General features: G+C 40.0%; 1 protein-coding gene across 3 annotated transcripts; it reads left to right on the top strand.

The window, feature by feature from the left end:
* Positions 1–213: 213 nt before the first annotated feature.
* On the top strand, positions 214–18970 carry PHF10 (PHD finger protein 10). 3 transcript variants are annotated; one of them, XM_059083362.2, is made up of 12 exons: positions 214–320; positions 3049–3155; positions 5629–5759; positions 6393–6470; positions 7356–7489; positions 7580–7729; positions 8338–8447; positions 10432–10585; positions 12470–12625; positions 17159–17267; positions 17531–17719; positions 18799–18970. In XM_059083362.2, the coding sequence occupies exons 1-12, from the start codon at positions 234–236 to the stop codon at positions 18882–18884; spliced, it is 1491 nt and encodes a 496-aa protein (XP_058939345.1). In that variant the 5' UTR covers positions 214–233; the 3' UTR covers positions 18885–18970. The 3 variants fall into 3 exon arrangements, with proteins under 3 accessions (XP_058939345.1, XP_058939344.1, XP_058939346.1); XM_059083361.2 differs by having other exon boundaries at positions 6387–6470; XM_059083363.2 differs by lacking the exon at positions 6393–6470.
* The last annotated feature ends 209 nt before the right edge of the window (positions 18971–19179 follow it).

Below are 19179 nucleotides of genomic sequence, written 5' to 3'. Positions count from 1 at the left end.
CCTCGGCGGCGGCGGCGGGCGGCGCGCTGGCGGCGGCCATGGCGGTGGCGGCGGCGCTGGCGGGCCGCGGGGCGCGTGGAGGCAGGGGCCGGCCCCCGGGCGGCGGGCGGGCGGAGGGGGCGGGGCCCGGGCGGCGGGCGGCCCGCGCGGCGGCGGCGGCGGCGGCGGCGGCGGCGGCGGCCGGGACGAGGCGGCGGCGGCGGCGGAGGCGGCGGCGCGGGGCGCTCGGGCTGATGGCGGCGGCGGGCGGCCCCGGGACTGCGCTGTCCCCGCGGCCGTGCGACAGCGACCCGGCCACCCCCGGAGCGCAGTCCCCGAAGGTGAGGAGCGGCGGACCGGCGGCGGCGCCTCGGGGCCGGGGGCCTGGGGGCGGCCCCGGGCTGGGAGCGGGGGTAGCGGCCGTGAGGAGGCCGTGAGGGGGCGGCGGGGACCCGGCGCCGGGCTGGCTCGTCCGGCCCACCGAGCCCTGGCACAGTCGCGGAGCCCCGCGCGGGTCCGGGGGCGAGTCGGCCTCGGTCCAAAGTCTTTTTGGCGGTTTCTCCGCCGAAGGAGGTTCTGAGCACGTCCTCCGGGGGACGTACTGCCCCGCGTAGAAATAAAACTTTCCTCAGAAACGGAGAGAGTTTTCTTCACCTTAGTCTGGGATAGTATGTATGTTTTTAAAAGTGCCTTCTTCATTTGAGGAGTATCTTTCTGAAATATTTGAGCTCTTTCTAAAAAATAGAAATGTGTAGAAGTGGAAAAACAATCCAGCCAGTTAATGAACTTGGTTTGAGAACAAATAACTGTTCTGTTATTTTCAGGCCGGCTTTTTTGTTTTCAAGTTTCGTAGTTTGCACTGTTTTAAGGAAGTAAAACGTACTTAGTGTTTTAAAGTCAGAGATGAGTGGAGAGGAATCGAGATGAGCGGTAGGATGTCGTGCATTAAAACATTTTGTTTTCAAAGTTAGTTTACTAGTTTGTGACAGAAGGTTGGAATGGAGCGATGATTCGTACAACCTCAGTATTTCAGTTGTACTGAAAAGTTGGAATTGGAATGTGATGGGGACCGGAACCCTGAGGACCCGTGTCTTCGTTGATCCGGGGTCAGCGTTGACATAGGGACGGTTCTTTGGTCACCTGGCGAGGCTGCCCCTGCCAGGAGCCCCTCCTGTGCGGTCCTCTGTGCACCAGGGCCCTCAGGTGCCCCGACCGGTGACAGCGGCCCGGCGGTGGGTCTCCGCACAGCTGTGCTCGCAGAAGCTGAGGCTGGGCCTGCGTGCGGCGGGGGGCCGGGGCCCCCGAGTCCATGCCCAGCTGGAGGAGCGTGTCTGAATCAAGTGTGGGACCCCCAGAAACGGGTTTAATCCCAAGGTGGGAGCCGCCTGTGACTCTGAAATGCAGATAGCTGATACCAGAGATTTCGGCAGCCTTAAAGCTTAGGACTTCTGGGTCAATATCGAGGTTGCAAGCAAAGTTCTTTCAACTTAATTGTATTCCATCATTATATTAGGAGGTATATTGCTGTTTGACCTCCCCGACGTTCACCTTATGTAATAGCACAATTTGCCTAGAATTTGTAATAGTAAATTCAAACACTACTTGTGAAATTGTGGTTTCAGCTTTTCTGAGGACTTCGCATTTTTAACTTTTTGTGTCTTTTTGAGTGTCCAAATTTCTTAGCCAAGGGAAATGTGCTTAAATGGATATTAAAATCCTTAAAGTGCTCAGAAGCAAGTAAAATATAAATGATACTCGAATGCTTATTGAATATGAAATGTTTCAATTGGGAGACTTACTGTTATGTGTAAATTTTTGGAAAATGGATTTAGACTGTTCTCTGTCTCCTACCTGGTTGCTTTTCTTAATAGGAGTATAGAGAGCTCTTCAATTGAATGCTTATTTTGTAAGAACTGAAAAGAAGACTATTCCCCGTTTTTTGCTATTTGGTGAAGAATCTGAGTAAATTCCTAACAGGTGGAGCCTTTTAACACTTTGTAATCATATCATCATAATCATATTAACTAACTTTTACTGGGCACTTAATTGTTCGCTAGGCCTTGCTCTAAGGGCTTCCCATGTATTAACTCACTTAATCCCTACATTAGCCAAGTATTGGAGGCAGTATTAGGGTCCCAGTTTTACAGATAAGGAGCTGATCACAGAGGCTAACCACTCAGCCCGTGAAGGGCAGTGCCCAGTAAGAGTCCAGGCAGTCCAGCTTTGGCATGCTTGACCAACATACTTACTACCTCTGTATTCTTAGAACCGTGGTATTTAACAAAATTGTATTGTCTTAGGAAGCTACATTACCTTGATTTTTTTAATCTATTTTTTTAAGCCTTTTTTTAATGTGCGATTAAATTAAATTCCTGACACTTGATAACATCATTCATTGCCTTAATGAAAAGGTCTAACTTAACAGCCCTTCATATTGTCACGTAGTGGAAGATGTCGCTTAAAATTTTTTTTAAGCCTCTTTTTTGGGAGGTAGTGTGTGGTTTTATATAGATTGATGACTCTTATTAGGGTTTATTTTTGCTAAATTTTTGCAATGTAAGAAAAAAAACTAACAATCAATCGATCATCTGTTTTTAGTACTTTTGTGTCCTCTTTTCACAGGGATGTAAGTACCTAAAATAGCCAATTAGAATAGTCCAATAAACCAGCTATAAGTTGAGTTAAACACTAAATGATCCGTACATTTTTATCCTAGCTAGGGTAGGAGGATTTGCTTTACTTTCAGAGTATTGCAGCAATTTTATGTGTTTCTCTAAAGCAGGAGGCATTTTAACCTCTTGGTAAGAAAGCAAAAGTAGATTTAGACTTACAAGTTTATTGAAAATTTTCTTACTTTGATTTGTATTGAAGATTAGTTTTTAGTTTTTCCCAGGTCTTACCCATTCCAAATTCTTGTCCCTCATTAATTATAGTAGGAAGTTAACATTTGTATAATCCTTAGAAAGCCTTTAAGTTGAGCCTTTTAGCAAGTCTGGGAGGATACATAATTAATCTTTCCTTATTTATTATTCTTTGTCTTGTTATTTTTTGAATCTTTTAAATGTTTAGGATGATAATGAAGATAATTCAAATGATGGGACCCAACCGTCCAAAAGGAGGCGAATGGGCTCAGGAGATAGCTCTAGGAGCTGTGACACTTCCAGTCAGGATCTTGGGTACTGTCATTTTATTGCTTAATAATGTTTTTTGTGGTACGTGTCTTTTCTCTGTATTAGCTCCCTGCTCCCCATCCCCCAGCCCTGGTAAACGCAATTATTAAAGATTGTAGAATGTTTTTATTGTGTTTTACAACATGACAGCAAAGTTGCTTTTCGCTACTTAGTGCAATTCAAAAAAATTTTTTTTTATTGTGGTAAAATACACATAAATTCACCATTTTAACTATTTTTAAGTGTATAATTTAGTGGCATAATTATTATATTCACAGTGTTGTGTAACCATCACCACCATCCATTTCCAAAACTTTTACATAATAAAATTCCCATTTCACGTATCCCCAGCCCCTGGTGGCCACCATTCTACTTTCTGTTATTATGAATTTGCCTATTCTAGGTACCTCATGTAAATGGAATCATACAGTGTTTGTCTTTTTGTGTCTGGCTTAATTTGGTAGGCATAATTTCTTCAAAGTTCATTCCTGTTGTAGCTTGTGCTAGAATTTCCTTCCTCTTTAAGGCTGAATTATACTTCATTGTTATAATTATACTGTATGCTATGTTTATCTCTTTATCTGTTGATGGACACTTGGGTTGTTTCCACATTTTGGCTGGTGTGGGTAATGCTGCCTTGAACATTGGTATATAAATATATTTGTTCAGACTTCTTTGGGTATATACCTAGGAATGGAACAGGTGGGTCACATGGCAATTCTATGTCTAACTTTTTGAGGAGCTGCCAAACTGTTTTCCACAGTTGATGCACCATTTTATATTCCCACCAGCAATGTACAAAGCTTCTGACTTCTTCACATCCTTACCAGCTTGTTATATTTCCTTTTTTTTTTTTTTTTGATAACAGCCATTCTAAAAGATGTGAAGTGGAATCTTGCTCTGATTTTGATTTGAATTTCCATAATGACTAGTCAAATTGAAAGTCTTTTCATATGCTTATTGGCCATTTGTATATCTTTGGAGAAATGTCTGTTCAAGTTTTCTGCCCATTTAAAAATTTTTTGTTGTTGTTTAGACATTCTTATCAGACGTATGAATCGCAGTTATTTTCTCCCATTCTGTGGGTTGACTTTTCACTCTGTTGATAGTGTCTTGATACACAAAATCTTTAATTTTGCTCAAGTCCAAATTATTTACTCTCTATTTTGTTGCTCATGCTATGAATCCACTGCTCAGATTTAGCAGTGGGTTCATATCTAGAATCCATTGCTAAATCTGAGATCATGAAGATTTACCCCTATGTTTTCTTCTAAGAGTTTTCTAGTTTAGTTCTTACATTTAGGTCGTCGATCCATTTTTAAATTAATTTTTCTGTGTGATTTGAGGTAAAGGTTCAATTTCATACTTTTGCATTTGGTTGTCTAAATTCCCAGCACCACTTTTGAGAAAACTGTTCTTTTGTCTGTTACTTTTAATTGGATAGATGCATAAAATGGTGTTTGTATTCTGCCTGTATTATCCACTGGTGAAGTTTAGAGGTAGAACTGGTCCAGGTCCAGACATCTGTAGTCTTTGCTACTCAGGCTTGGGGATTGATCTGCGGTGCCCCGGGTGTGTGGAGTCTATGTGCTTCACAGTTCCGTTTATTGAGAAATAGGCTTTTAGAGTTCTGCTTTCTCTGCTGTTTGTGACTTACTGAACAGAAGATGGGAAACAGAAGTTGATTACTTTATACTTCGGGTGCATGAAATAGTGGCTATGGGTGCTAAGCCCGTGAGAAAGAATTCAGAACTGGTATCACTACCCCGATTTGCAAAAGCTAAAAAACGTTGCCCCTGTTCTTGACAGTTGTGAGTCTTTGTTCTTTGTGATATGTGGAAAATGTTATTTCCAGTGTACTTAAAAAAAAATTCATTTATTTTTGGCTGCGTTGGGTCTTCGTTGCTGTGTGTGGGCTTTCTCTAGTTGGCAGTGAGTGGGGGCTACTCTTTGTCGCGGTGCGCGGGCTTCTCATTGCGGTGGCTTCTCTTGTTGCAGAGCATGGGCTCTAGGCATGCGGGCTTCAGTAGTTGCAGCACGCGGGCTCAGTAGTTATGGCTTGTGGGCTCTAGAGCGCAGGCTCAGTAGTTGTGGCTCGTGGGCTTCGGTGTTCCACGGCATGTGGGAAGAGATCTTACCAGGACAGGGATTGAACCTGTGTCCCCTGCATTGGCAGGCAGATTCTTATCCACTGCACCACCAGGGAAGTCCTCCAGTGTACTTTTTTGCTTTGGTATTCCAGATCGTTGTTTCTTTTATCTCTACCTCTTTTGTAATTTCATTGATGCACATGAAATCATAAGAACTTCTTTGTATTACAAAATCATAGAAGACTGAGAATTTAAATAATCAAAATAGTTTTTCCAAATCTTTAAAATATATTCTCAAAAATGTTTAAAAATGAATATCCTTTAAAACAAAAATGATTAAAATTTTATAAAAGCTACGTTTAAGGCATAATATATATTTCTGTACTTAGCTTTAGCTACTATCCAGCAGAAAATCTGATAGAGTACAAATGGCCACCTGATGAAACAGGAGAATACTATATGCTTCAAGAACAAGTCAGTGAATATTTGGGTGTGACCTCCTTCAAACGGAAGTATCCAGGTATTAAGTCTTAGTTTATATAACAGATTAAATCTAACTTTTAACGAATAGTAATTCTTTTTGATAGGTTGTCAAGTTCTGAATATTTGAGTATGGATTATTTATAACGTGTTTTATATCCTTCTGCTTGCTGATTTTTATTTGCAGCTTTCATTCATTCAGCATCTCTCTCTTATGCCTTGTAAACTGATTTATAAGCAAAATGAGGAAGGTGAATTTCCTGGAAAAACTTTAGGGAGAAATCATTTTGTAGCCACATGAATGAACTCAGCGTTTTGTTTCTTGACTTTTGCTACTTGGCCTTAGGGACGGAGGTAGCTACATCAGCTATATCTGAACTTGGGAGAGGCTGTGTTTCATCAGCTAGTTTAATACAGTTATTTGTCTTACCTTCTGGCTTTGGATTACTCTCTTTTCAGTTTTATTTTAATTTTCATTTTTTTAAAATTTGTAAGCTTTTTTGTGTAGTCTTTTAATAATATTTGGAACATGTAACAGGGAGTACTTTTTTAAATCCATGAAGATTTTAACTTTAAACATTTTTTTAAAGTTTTTTAAGCTTTTAAAAGTTTTACAAATGCAAAAGACTATTTTTGATAGTCTTTTATTCTTGTTTTTTTTTTGGAGATTTAGAGCGACGAGATTTGTCTCATAAGGAGAAACTGTACCTGAGAGAGCTAAATGTCATTACAGAAACACAGTGCACTCTAGGTAATGAACATTAATGAGGTGATACCGGATGAGTATTTATTTTCTTTCCCAAAATATTTTACAAAATTAATAAATAGGTTGAATTATTTAAATGCTAAACTGTTAACTTCATTTTTGATTATTGTTAAAATACAAAAGAGAATGATGTTCTATAACAATATCATTTTCTAATAATTAACAGAAGTGTCAAAGTGTATATATGTTTTGTGTGCAGAATTTGTGCAGTACTTTTTAAAAGTATTGGTCCTTGTCTCTTAAAAGGCAAATTTTGCTCAATTTTTAGTTATGTATAGTTATGTCCCTGCTTTATTTGTAATTTTCCTTTCATAAATATATTAAGGCAACTTTTTAATATAAAACCATGGGAGTTCATCTCAGCAGTTGGTATAATCTGATACCATGAGTTTTGAAAATTGCCTGTGTGACTTATGTGTGTGTGCTGATGCTTTTGGTGAAATTTGAATTGACTCTATAATATTTCTAGTATATCGAATTTGAAGGCTAAGAACTGAAGTATATTGAAAAAGTCTTTCTCTCATCACGTATCCCATGTCGATTGCCAGTGCTCAGTGTGCATCGTTATTTGGCAATTGTTTCTAGTAAGGGATATGTGTTTATATGTAGTACGTAGAATCTTAAAACCGTTTTGGTTGAAAAATGGATTTATTTGCCTTTGCAGCTTTGGTAATCTATTTCTTTTTAATTGTTTGACTTTGTATTATGAATATTATTTTTTATTATTTTTGAATGTATTAAACTATTTTGCTTTGACTATTGGAAAACTTCTTAAATGTAGAGTAGTTTGAAGGAAAAGCAAATTTTGAAAAGTGGTATGTTCACTTAGCCTTGAAAGAGCTTCTTTACCTTTTCTTTGGTCTGAAATAGGCTTAACAGCATTGCGCAGTGATGAAGTAATTGATTTAATGATAAAAGAATATCCAGCCAAACATGCTGAATATTCTGTCATTCTTCAAGAAAAAGAACGCCAACGAATTACAGATCACTATAAAGAATATTCTGTAAGTATCTAGGTAACCACCATCTTGGTTTGGGGGAATGATGTTTTATAAAGTTAGATGTGACTTCCAACTGTAATATTTTTATTTCAGCAACTGCAACAACAGAATACTCAGAAAGTTGAAGCCAGCAAGGTGCCTGAGTACATTAAGAAAGCTGCCAAAAAAGCAGCTGAATTTAACAGCAACTTAAACCGGGAACGTATGGAAGAAAGAAGAGCTTATTTTGACTTACAGACACATGTAGGATCTCTTACATTTATTAATCCCTGAGCCTTGCTAATTGCTTGTTACCGTAGGCTGCTGAGCACCTTTACCGTAATGTTTTGTACCAGCAGCGTGTCCTTTTCTTCCCCAGAACCGAAGCTGTCGTTTTTAATGTGCCCGATAGTATTTGCTTCACTTCTCTGCGTGTGTGTGATATGTCTCTTGCTTTTTGGTTGGCATGCTACTGAAGGAGTCTAGTAGCTGCATAGCACCCTTGTGTGCCCCAGGGGTAGGTATAAGAGGTTTCCATAGAAGTTCACGTACTTCTCACCCTTACCACGTGAGGTTAAAACGTACTATTTCCGTTTCATAGATGAGGACGTTGAGCTCCAGAGGTTTTATGAGTAGCCCTTAAGTGGTGAGCAGACACACTGCCTTTCCTCAGAAATGACGGCCACGGTAAACAGCCAGACAAACTCACTAGAACTAGGAATACCAACCCCCTTAAGTCATAGCTCCTAATGGCTCTTATATTTTTAGCCTTTGCGGGGAGAAACACGGTAGAGAGCAAGAGGGGGCTGTTTTCCTAAAGCCTTGATTCTTCTCATGGAGTCGGGTGTGTCTTTCTCTTTGTGTTAAACCAGGTTATCCAGGTGCCTCAAGGGAAGTACAAAGTGTTGCCGACAGAGAGAACCAAGGTCAGTTCTTACCCGGTGGCCCTCATCCCTGGACAGTTCCAGGAATATTACAAAAGGTACTTAGTGTTTTGTTTTGTTTTTTTACCATTAGTATCAGTGTTGGTGAGGGACTTCAAAGCCTTGTGTTTGTCTTCTAGAAGTTTTTAGCTCTGTAAGCATCACCATAAGATGTATAAGATTTGTGTCAGTCTTTTCTATCTTCTATGGTTCTGTGGTGAAGAATGCTCTTTACAGAACTTGAACATCTGCTGACCAAGCCGGGGGTGCCATCTCACGGCCCACCTGTTTGTGTTTCTGTGGACAGGTGCCAGGGGTTCTCCAGACCTCCATCCTTAAAGTATGGTCCATGGCCCAGCATCGCTGGCGTCAGAAATGCAGACTCTCGAGCATGCCCCAGACCTTCTGCCTGGGCGCCTGCATTTTCACAGACGGGCACAAGTGGCTGCAGGGAGGCATGGCCACCTGGGAGCTCCTGCCGCCCTGGCCTGGCCACTGCGTCCATTCCTGCAGCGAGAGTGCTGCTGGTCTCTCCTTTCCAGCCTGGATGCAACTGAAGACAGGGCCCACAGCATCACTTGTATCAAAATCTCAGCTTTTACTTCATAAAAAACCTGATGCTTTCTAGGATAGAGAATATTCTTTAGGCAGTAGTATTTAAAATAGACTATATGGGCTTCCCTGGTGGCGCAGTGCTTAAAAATCCGCCTGCCAATGCAGGGGACACAGGTTTGAGCCCTGGTCCGGGGAGATTCCACATGCCGCGGAGCAGCTAAGCCCATGCGCCACAACTACTGAGCCTGCACTCTAGAGCCCACGAGCCACAGCTACTGAGCCCGTGTGCTACAACTACTGAAGCCCACATGCCTAGAGCCCATGCTCCACAACAAGAGAAGCCACAGCAATGAGAAGCCCGCGCACCTCAACGAAGAGTAGCCCCTGCTCGCCACAACTAGAGAAAGACCGCGTGCAGCAACGAAGACCAAACACAGCCAAGATAAATAAATAAATAAATAAATAAAATTAAAAAATAATAAAATACACTATACAATCACACTATTTGAAAGTCAAACTTAAATCATGGGTCAGCAAATTTTCATTTTCTCACTTTGGGCAGAGTACATTATTGAGTGATAGGCCTATGTCCCAACCCCTGTGCTTTTTGGCGTGACGTCTTAGGCAAGCGGGATGCTGATCCAGTGTCCTCTCCCTCCTGAGGTTCTGAGATCATAGCCGCCCGCTGCGGTCCTGTGGGACGGCTCGGACGTCACCAGCGGGCCGTGTGCTGACTGACTTGGGGAAGGGGTTGCCAATCCCTAGTTTCAGATAAAAGAGATGATTACATTTGTTAGAATACATGCTTCACAAATTGGTTTAAAATAATTTGTTACTGGAAATTTTGTTTCTTAAGTAGTATCTTGTACCGTGGACCGCTGTGACTTACCTGTGTTAATTTATTTTATGCTCATGTTCGCTCTGTGAGGTGGACTTGTTACCATACCTGCTTTACAGGTGAAGCAGCAGCAGCAGGGCACAGGCAGTGAGGACTCAGGAAAGTGGGAGGGTGGAGGTGCTCAGGCAGGATTCTGTATTGCCACAGTTCCGTCCTTGTCTGCTGACATTTTTTGTGGGGGGAGGGTGTTGAGGGTAAAGGAGAGAGACATAATCTTTTGATAACAAGAATCAAGTGTATATTTGGTACTCTTAGACTGCTGAAAAAATGTTTAGGCTTTTTTTTTTTATTCCTTGTCCCTATTTGAGTACCAAAATGAAAAAATTATTTATTGCCTCTAATCATGTTTCAGAAGTATTTGCGGTTAATATTAAGGCTATTAGCATAGTTCAAAATTAGTCCATATATATTTAACAATAAAGGAAAACTGGGGACTTCCCTGGCAGTCCAGTGGTTAAGACTCTGAGCTCCCACTGTAGGGGGCATGGAATGGAACCAGTTCCATCCCTGGTTGGGGAACTAAGATCCCGCAAGCAATGCGGCACAGCCAAAAATAAAAAGGAAAACTGAAAATCCTCTCTGAACTATAGGTACTCGCCAGATGAACTGCGGTATTTGCCATTAAACACAGCGCTTTATGAGCCCCCCCTGGATCCTGAGCTCCCTGCTCTCGATAGCGATGGTGATTCAGATGATGCCGAAGATGGTCGAGGTGATGAGAAACGGAAAAATAAAGGCACTTCGGTGAGAACATTTATCTTCAGTAGGAGGTGTCTCCTTTTCCTTTGAATTTTTGCTGATTGCTTTCCTGGAGTGTTAAATTGAACTTGTATCACTACCCTCTTTTTGAAAAAGGACAGTTGCATATAAGTTCCAGAAAGCTTCCATCAGGAAAAGTTATTGTGTGTGTTGATACGGTCTGTGTGTGGCCTTTGGTAACTTTTATCCTTAAAGTTGCCCCTTTGTGGGTTTCGCAAGCAGGTTAGGCAGGGTACTAGACATTGGTTTACAATCTTATGCTTAACCATCTTGGGTTAGGGGGAGCACATTAACTTGTGTTCCTGTTGCTTAATTAATAGTCTTCGGCCTTTTCTAGGATAATGTTAAGGTTACCAACATGTGCTGTTAGTTAGGTTTTCCTGCATGACTTTTTTTTTTTGGTAGCAAAATGCAATTGCAGGACAGTGGGGAAGTTGGTGTGCTGTGTGGAACTGAAGGAGAACAAAGAAGACAGTAGTCAGGGGTTTGATTTTTATTTAGCATGGCATATGAAGCAGCTGGCCGTTTTAAACCTTTCTAGCCGACCTGAACCTGGGGTTGTGTTAGCGTGAATGGGCACTACACTTTGTCACTAACAGCTTCTAAAACATATTTAGTGATACATGTCGCATAAAGTAAGATGCTCTTCAGATACTAAAGTGATGACACTGCTTTTCTCCCATCACGTTGGTTCAGGGGTGCTGTGTTGTGATGAGGGTGTGATGAAGTCGATTTTCTCCTACACTGCTAGTGGGAGTGTCGGTTAATACAGCTTTTTGGGAAAGCGTTTTCACAGTCTGTACCAAGACTTTTAACTTCCATGGAATTTGACTTGGCAAATACACTAATAGAATTTATCCAAAGAACCGGATCAGATGGTAACAAAATTTAATTAGGAAAAAATGTCCATTGGAGTGTTACTTTCTATAGCAGAAATTAGAAATATCATGTCCACAGTGGGTTATATATTACATTTACATGGTAGAAATGCAGTTCAAAGAATATTTAATGATGTGATGAAATGCATATAACACTTAAAAATATTAAAATGCAGATGCACACACACATACAATGTAATTCAGCTTAGTGTTTGTGTTTGAAAAAATGAGGGCACACGTAGGTAGGATGTGTGTGTGTGTATATCTGGGTATCTGTACAAACACGTAACTAGAAAAGAGATAACATCATGTTCCCAGGTGTTGTCTCAGGATGTTTACTAGGGTGGTTATGGATAACCTGATCTTTTCTTTTATAATTTATATGAACATAACATTTTTATTCTAATTAGAAAATTTTCAAGTAAAAAATGAAGAATTAAGTGATTTTTGAACTCCTCCTAAACTTTGAACATGTACAGTATGTCTGATACTGTTGTAAATACTTGATGATATTGGCCCTCTGCCTAGTTTAACATTAGGAAGTTACATTAGGTGTGGGCTTGAAGAACTGCTTTAGTAACCTTTATTACTCAGTGAAAATACCCACACTTAGTTAAAGCAGTTTCTTTTTTAAAGGATATTTTTGTGTGAAACAAATGTGCTCCCTTGTGACATGGTAAAATGGTGTTGAAGCTGTGTCGTGTAATGACAGCTGAAGTAGGTAATTCTGTTACTGTTGACTTAGGTCAGAAAACAAAGTCGATTAAGGTACTTGCTGATATAAATGGAACTAGCTATAATGTATTTATAAGATGGATAAATGATCCTTATAATGACTTTTAGTCTCACACTGGAAAATGTTTTCTTAGATTAGAATTATCTTTTTATTTTTGAATTGATGGGACTTTAAAACTTTTCTTGGATATATATTCTGTAGTTTTCGAATCTGCATGAGTTCCAAGGAACCTCTGTTTGTGCCTTTGACTTGCAGGACAGCTCCTCTGGCAACGTGTCTGAGGGGGAAGGCCTTCCCGAAGGCCAGGAGGAGCCTCTGCAGGGAAGACAGAGGTCCAGGGACAAGGCTGCTCCTCCACGGAAAGATGCTTCCAAACGTTCTGTACTGTCCAAGTCAGTTCCTGGGTACAAGGTAGAAGAAAAAAGCCCCTGACTCAGCTTCCTTCCTGACCAGCTTCTCTCCCTGAAATATTTTAACTTTGAATTTCAAAGTTGTGGAGCTCCTGCCTGCTGCACTTCACTAGCTGTTCTTCTGTGGTGTGTGCTCTCTGTCAGCCTCCTTCCTTTTTGCTTTGTTTTCCTGGTGGCTTTTCTATCACTTTGGCTATGGTTCAGCTTCTGTTTTCTGTATATGTAGAATTGATAAGAGAATCTTTTTTTGTTCTTTTAAATAATAACCAGGCAAGTATGGGTTTTTAAGGCGTGATCTAATAGGCAGAACTTTATACTTGTTTCCTCAGAGTAAAAAGCATCATGGTCTGATGCTGAAAGCACCCTGGTACTGGTGAAGCTGGGCCCGCTGAGCCATGCATTGGGGAGGGAGCCCCTTAGGCCAGGCTGCATTTCTACAGTGCGTTTCACTAAGAGCCATCTGGGTTCAGTCTAGGAACTCTTTGATCCACTCACTGGCCACGTCCAGCTAACCCTCTGGTGGAGAACAGTAAAACTGGTCTACATTGTGGTGGCTTTCAGCCTAACCTTGGCAGGTAGCCTGTGCAGTTCTGTGACAAGGATTTACACATTATCTGGCAGGTGATTTGGCTTAGATGCACTTGTTAACTTTTTGATCCGGTTTTTCTCAGAGTCAGGTAGCATGCTGTCAGCAAAAGGGTTATTTTTATCATTTCCTCCTGCCGTCTGCCCCTTCCCCTTCAGAGGGTCAGGTGAGAGATGAGTAGCCTTATTCATATATGGGGATTTAAGAGTATCATAAAAGGAGTAGAATTAGCTGCAAGTTTTATGTTTTGAATGGTAACAGTAAAATATGCAGTTTTCAGTCTGGTATGTATCAGTATGCTTGTTATGTGGTTATGAAGGTGTTTTGAAGGAGCATTTTAGAGTAAGTTGATCAAAAAGTTTTGCTGAGCGGAGCTGCTGAACACTTGTGTATGTCAGGTCAGGGTTGTGGTGTATAATCCAGAAGCACAGGTTCCAGTGGGCGCTGGCCAGTGTCCCTTCAGCTTAAGCAGAGCCCTTCTAACAGTCCATTGCCTTTCTTTTCCTGAAGTAAGAAAGCAACTTAACGAATTAGCATATTCCATATTTATCTAGAAAATACCTTTACATCATCAGCTTTCAAGTATATATGTTTTCAGCCCAGCTTCATTCAGCAAGGACGGCTGCACTAGGCTGCAGCCATGTGATTTTTGTCCTTGTTTTACATGCTTAGCTTATCTAATTGTTTTAAACTAAAGAGTTAAATTAATGCCTAATAATTGAAAGCAGATGAACTCTAGAGGTTAAATTTTGGACAGTTAGCCTGCTGTGTGTGCTAAACAGTGTGCTTCTGGTCCGAGGAGCGCTTGGAATGGGAGTAGCGGCTCAAAGCACACTGTGAGTGTTACATAGACCTTTCAGAAGGCAAGCCTGCATCAGTCACGGGTTAAAACAGAAGGAGTACTGGAGCAGATGTTGAGAGGCTGCAAATGAAGAACTATTCAACGCTATCATTGGTTATTTAAGGTAGAAGAAGTACATTGATTAACCTAAATCGGTAGCACTCAAGGGAGTCTGGTAGGCAGAATGCACGTTTTATAATCTGTGAACATTCTTCGAACCTAGAAATGTCTCAGTTATTTCAAAGTTTGGAACAGCCAGCATCTAGACAATACAGTCATGTGAACATGTTTATTAGAAGTTAACCTCTCTATGAAAAGTATTAATAAGCCAAGATGTGCCTAAATAGTAGGGTACTTTAAGCTGAAGGTCATATATATAAATGTTTTAAAATATGGGAGTTAAGAAAAATTGTAATGTATTTGAGATGTCTTGCTTAATAAGATTCACTAGTGCTTGCCCTTAATTTGTAGGACAGTATTGTTTAGGTTACATTAACCTGAAATTAAAGCATAATTATAAGGATTCAGGCCTATGTTAAAAGTATATAATTAAAATCTATACTATATGAGTGCTAACATGAAAGTCTCACTATCTTTGGTTGTTTTTCAAGCAGGAAAATAAGTGTATTGTGAGCCTTTTATTTGAGATGCTGAGAACTCTTAGGGAGATTATTTTAATTTTCTTGTCAGTAGTGAAATTTTGATGTTGTGCTGTTACGAAGTAGGACTGTCTCCATCGGACATGTATGGAGGGTTCCGTTCATTAACCTTCAGAGAGTTCCATACACGGTTCCCTTCCTCCATCACCACTGCAAAGCCCGAGAGACGAGCTTCCCAACCAGCGATTGGTACCCAACGTGTACAGTCCTGGATGTGAGCAGTGTGGCTTCTGAGAGAGCTCAAGAGTGCTTGAGTGAACAAAGTATCTTTTTATATTGAGCTGTGGCATCATCATAGAAAATGCTGCAAAGCTCCGTCTCTCTCTCTGTCTCTCTCCCTCTCCCTCCTTCTCCACCCGTCTCTCCCTCTTTTCATCAAGATGAAGACTATTGGGTAAGAAAAATTTTAAGTGGTTTAACAAAACAGTATGATTTTAAGCTTAGAAGTAAACCTAGAATTTTCTTGGTATCCCTTTTATCATAGGTGTTCAATGTATATTTTAATGATTGTAGAACTTGAACTGCTCTAGAATGTGAATGACTAGCTTTGTGTTTTATTCCTTTTGATTTTTTGTAAAGGATCTCCTATGGGGAGTTCTTGATTTAGATTTTAATATTGTGTGGTTACTTCCTTGACTTTACTGAAAAATATTAAAGTACTTAGTATGCCAGTATCTAACTTGAACTATAAGTATTAAATAAGTGTATCTTATACATTTAGTGCAGGTACCATAACCAAAAGATATTTCTTTTTTTGGTGGATTGAGAGGTAGCTTTCTGCTGTATATTATGGCAATTACAGATTTGATCATAACTGAACCAGAATTTGGATCATAGAAGTGCACTTCCTAGCTATTTTTTATTTAGGTATAAGAAAACACGATGAGAACCTTTTATGCTTAGAATGTAGCAGTAAACAACAGAGGGTAACTACACTGCAAGACTTAAGAGGTTTGAGCATGTGACACTATCCTTTTGTTGGGGAGCAGGGTATAAAGATATATGGGAGATGTAGAATAGTCAACAGTAAAGTTTTATATGTATGTTTTAACTTCCATGATATTTATTATTTTGTAGAGACATTTGTGATTGTTTAGAGTTATTGTTTTTATTATATTTATGTATAAGGTTGACTTTTTTTAAAATAAATAAGCCAAAAATTATTTTTGAATGCCTCTGTCATCTTTTGTAGAGAAAGATAATTTTAAAAATAAAAAAACCTAAAGAATTAAGAACAAATTGTTTAGGCTGTGCAGGTTTTGAAGGTGGCAGTGAGACATTTCAAAGCTGGAATAATACAGTATGCAAAGTTGGAATTTTGTTTAGGCTCCTCTTTTGTTCAGTAACTTAGGAAAGGGAAACATAATATGCATTTGGCTGGGTTGTATTAAACAGAAATACAGTATTTCTATTTAAAATACTTTTTCTCCCAGTTTTTATATAAATGAACGAATGAATGAGTGAATGAGTGAATGAACATGCCCCCGGTCCCCGTTTCCTCCTTGGCCCTGGCTTGCTGTCCTTTCTTACCACTGCTCCATGTTCACGTGGAGCCAGTGAACATCATGTTACTACGGTCAGGCTGTGATGTTCCAATGTCCCCTTTCCCCTCCCAATTTCAGGTGTAGTGAACCTTCTTCTTTTCCATGTGTTGCCAGGTGTTTTCTTAAAGCCCAGATGCCTTCATTGGATAGTGCCGGTTTTTCATCTGAAAAATGAATGGTACTTAAAACATAGGGTGTCTGCATATTTCTAAGTGATAATTTCATATTTTGCCTGAGAACTACTCTTCTCTTTCATGTTTTGTATGTCATAGTGAATGCTTTTTCTCTTAAATATAGGCTCTTTTATGAATGTATTAGATATGCAAAGGGAATGATCATACAACTCGGATTCCCACAAACCTTTTTTGCACATGACAATGTATGCTGAGACATTGTGCAATTAAAAATGTTAAAACATTGATTTTGTAACTTAGATTTTATAGATCTAGTTTCACAACTTGGGAGAATATCAGGTTTTAAACAAAATGAGCATATAAGCTGCTTACAATGGAGTCTTCTCTTTGGGAACAAGCCTAAAACTTCCATGTAATGGTCACTCAGTACTTGGATTTTTCTCTTTCAGTTAATAGTGTAGTTTGACAATGTATTAGACTTCCCTTCCAGTTCATTATACAGATCTTACTGGGTATGTAGGGAGTGTAGAATGCTATATCTAATCCTAACATGAGATCATGCCATTGACAAAATTTAAAAATGAAGTCTAAGACTTTAGTTGGTAGGCTGTTGTATGTTGAAGGCAGATTCATGTCAGGTTATGTCCTCCAAAAAGGTCCTCATGAGCAAGTTAACCAGAAGTAAAAATAAGGCAATACAGTGATAATTCCTTTAGAAGCCATAGTAAGTTCTTCTGGCATGAATTTATAGCCCTCTTCTACCCTTCCAGCCAAAGGTCATTCCAAATGCTCTATGTGGAATTTGTCTGAAGGGTAAGGAGTCCAACAAGAAAGGGAAGGCTGAATCACTTATACACTGCTCCCAGTGTGATAACAGTGGTAAGTATTGACATGTCTTCACATTTTAACCACCCTATTTGTTGCTTCGGAAACTAGGATTCTTAGTTGTCAGCTAGACTTGAACCAAAGAATCATCAAATATATAAAGTCCATGTATTTTTTTTGACTTTGTGTTTTCATTCCTCTTTGGCAGTTGAACATTGTAGCCATCCTTGAGACGTCCAAGCAAACTAGCATTTTATTATGCCATATTAAGTTAAAAATTCTTGTGTGAAATACAACTAATACTGGTTTTGGTTTAGGCCATCCTTCTTGCCTGGATATGACCATGGAGCTTGTTTCTATGATTAAGACCTACCCATGGCAGTGTATGGAGTGTAAGACTTGCATTATATGTGGACAACCCCACCATGAAGAAGAAATGATGTTCTGTGATGTGTGTGACAGAGGTTATCATACTTTTTGTGTGGGCCTTGGTGCTATTCCATCAGGTAAAGATTAAAAAAGAAGGAATGTTATCTTTGAGTGAAGGGACTCTTCCAGCATTGTTTTTTTGAGGCTGCATAAACACCATAATCACATGAAGGGCCTGGAGATCCTTCTATTCACAAGAAGTGACCAAAGCTGTGATCATGTCCAGCTATTTTTCATCCTTAGACAAGCTGACTAAAGGACAAGTGAGATATCAGACTGCCTGTAGGTTTTGGAAGTAGAGCTCAGTGTATATCGATTGAGCCAGTGTTCTACTGAAATAGCTAAAGGAGTAGCATCAATTTGTTTCAAAGCCTTGATTTTATAAGTCATTTAGAAACTTCAACAAAATGACTGCTATGCCTTTATACATATTAAACCAGATTTTTGTAAATTGAGGCAGCATAACAATTCCAGATAACTTCAGAATGAACACAGAATCAAAGAATAAATCACAGTAATCAGACTAAAACATTACACACATAACTGTGTAACTTTAGAACTTATTTGCATGTTGACACTGTCTAATACTTTATAAAATATATGCCTGGGTTTCCTGGGACTTGAGATGCAAGCAACTTAATTATTCAAGAGTTGTTTAGTGATTGAGATCAAGTATGTTGTAGAGCTCATCATAATGCTGTCAGATACTTGACACACTTTACAGTGCTGTGTGAGCGCAGTGCACCAGCACTTGAGAGGATGCTGGGAGCTGCCGGTGAGCGGCACAGAAGGCTGAAAATAAGCAAAAGTCAGTAACAGGTTTTATATTGGAATCTGTATGCTTGAACTCTTAGAGTATGATAGTGTTTGAATTTCAGAAAGGATTTTAACTGTTTAAAGGTCCCTACCGTTATTTAGTTCCTCCCATGACCCTTCCCTCCCCCTGTGCATTTCACAGGGCATTAATAACACTGATTACCTTAAGGCAAGTTTGCATTTTTCTCCTTAAATTAAGGAGCTCATTAGCGCCCGTCCCACCAGCAATCCAGCGAGGATTATCAATAGCCATTGCTAAGGAAGGAGAGCTAACTGGGTTTAAAATTCAGTCCTAAAAAGTTAAATTTCATCCTGTATTAACTAACAATTTTTCTCCTAGGTCGCTGGATTTGTGACTGTTGTCAGCAAGCCCCCCCAACACCCAGGAAAGTGGGCAGAAGGGGGAAAAACAGCAAAGAGGGATAGTTTTTGACCCCAATACTGTAATGTGCATTTAAAGTGCCAATTTACAACATTCTCATTTTTATGCCAATAAAAGATTTCTGAAACTATGTGCCTAAGATCTGCAAGTTCATTCATTTTGTTATAAGCTACTCCTACCCTTGAAAGCAATTTCAGGTAGAAGAAGAGTTCCATCTTCTAAAAGGTCTTTATTTCGTAGTACTCTGTCTCTTTCCAGAAATTCGGTGGTAATATCATGCGGCTTAATTTGAAATACTTTATTACTCCGTTAGCCTAAAAGTTACTATTATTTTCATGA

This window comes from Kogia breviceps, chromosome 13, assembly GCF_026419965.1.
Source record: "Kogia breviceps isolate mKogBre1 chromosome 13, mKogBre1 haplotype 1, whole genome shotgun sequence".
Classification (NCBI taxonomy): Eukaryota; Metazoa; Chordata; class Mammalia; order Artiodactyla; family Physeteridae; genus Kogia; species Kogia breviceps.
The sequence above is the reverse complement of the archived record's forward strand: the minus strand, read 5'-3'. Positions and strand labels throughout refer to the sequence as shown.

Bases quoted from the DNA above. Each gene is read 5' to 3' on its own strand.
- PHF10 (XM_059083361.2), top strand. From the start codon at position 234: ATGGCGGCGGCGGGCGGCCCCGGGACTGCGCTGTCCCCGCGGCCGTGC. The intron at 5,760-6,386 runs GTATTAAGTCTT...TTTTTTTTGGAG, and splicing joins CTTCAAACGGAAGTATCCAG to ATTTAGAGCGACGAGATTTG. The intron at 7,490-7,579 runs GTAAGTATCTAG...TTTTTATTTCAG, and splicing joins ATCACTATAAAGAATATTCT to CAACTGCAACAACAGAATAC.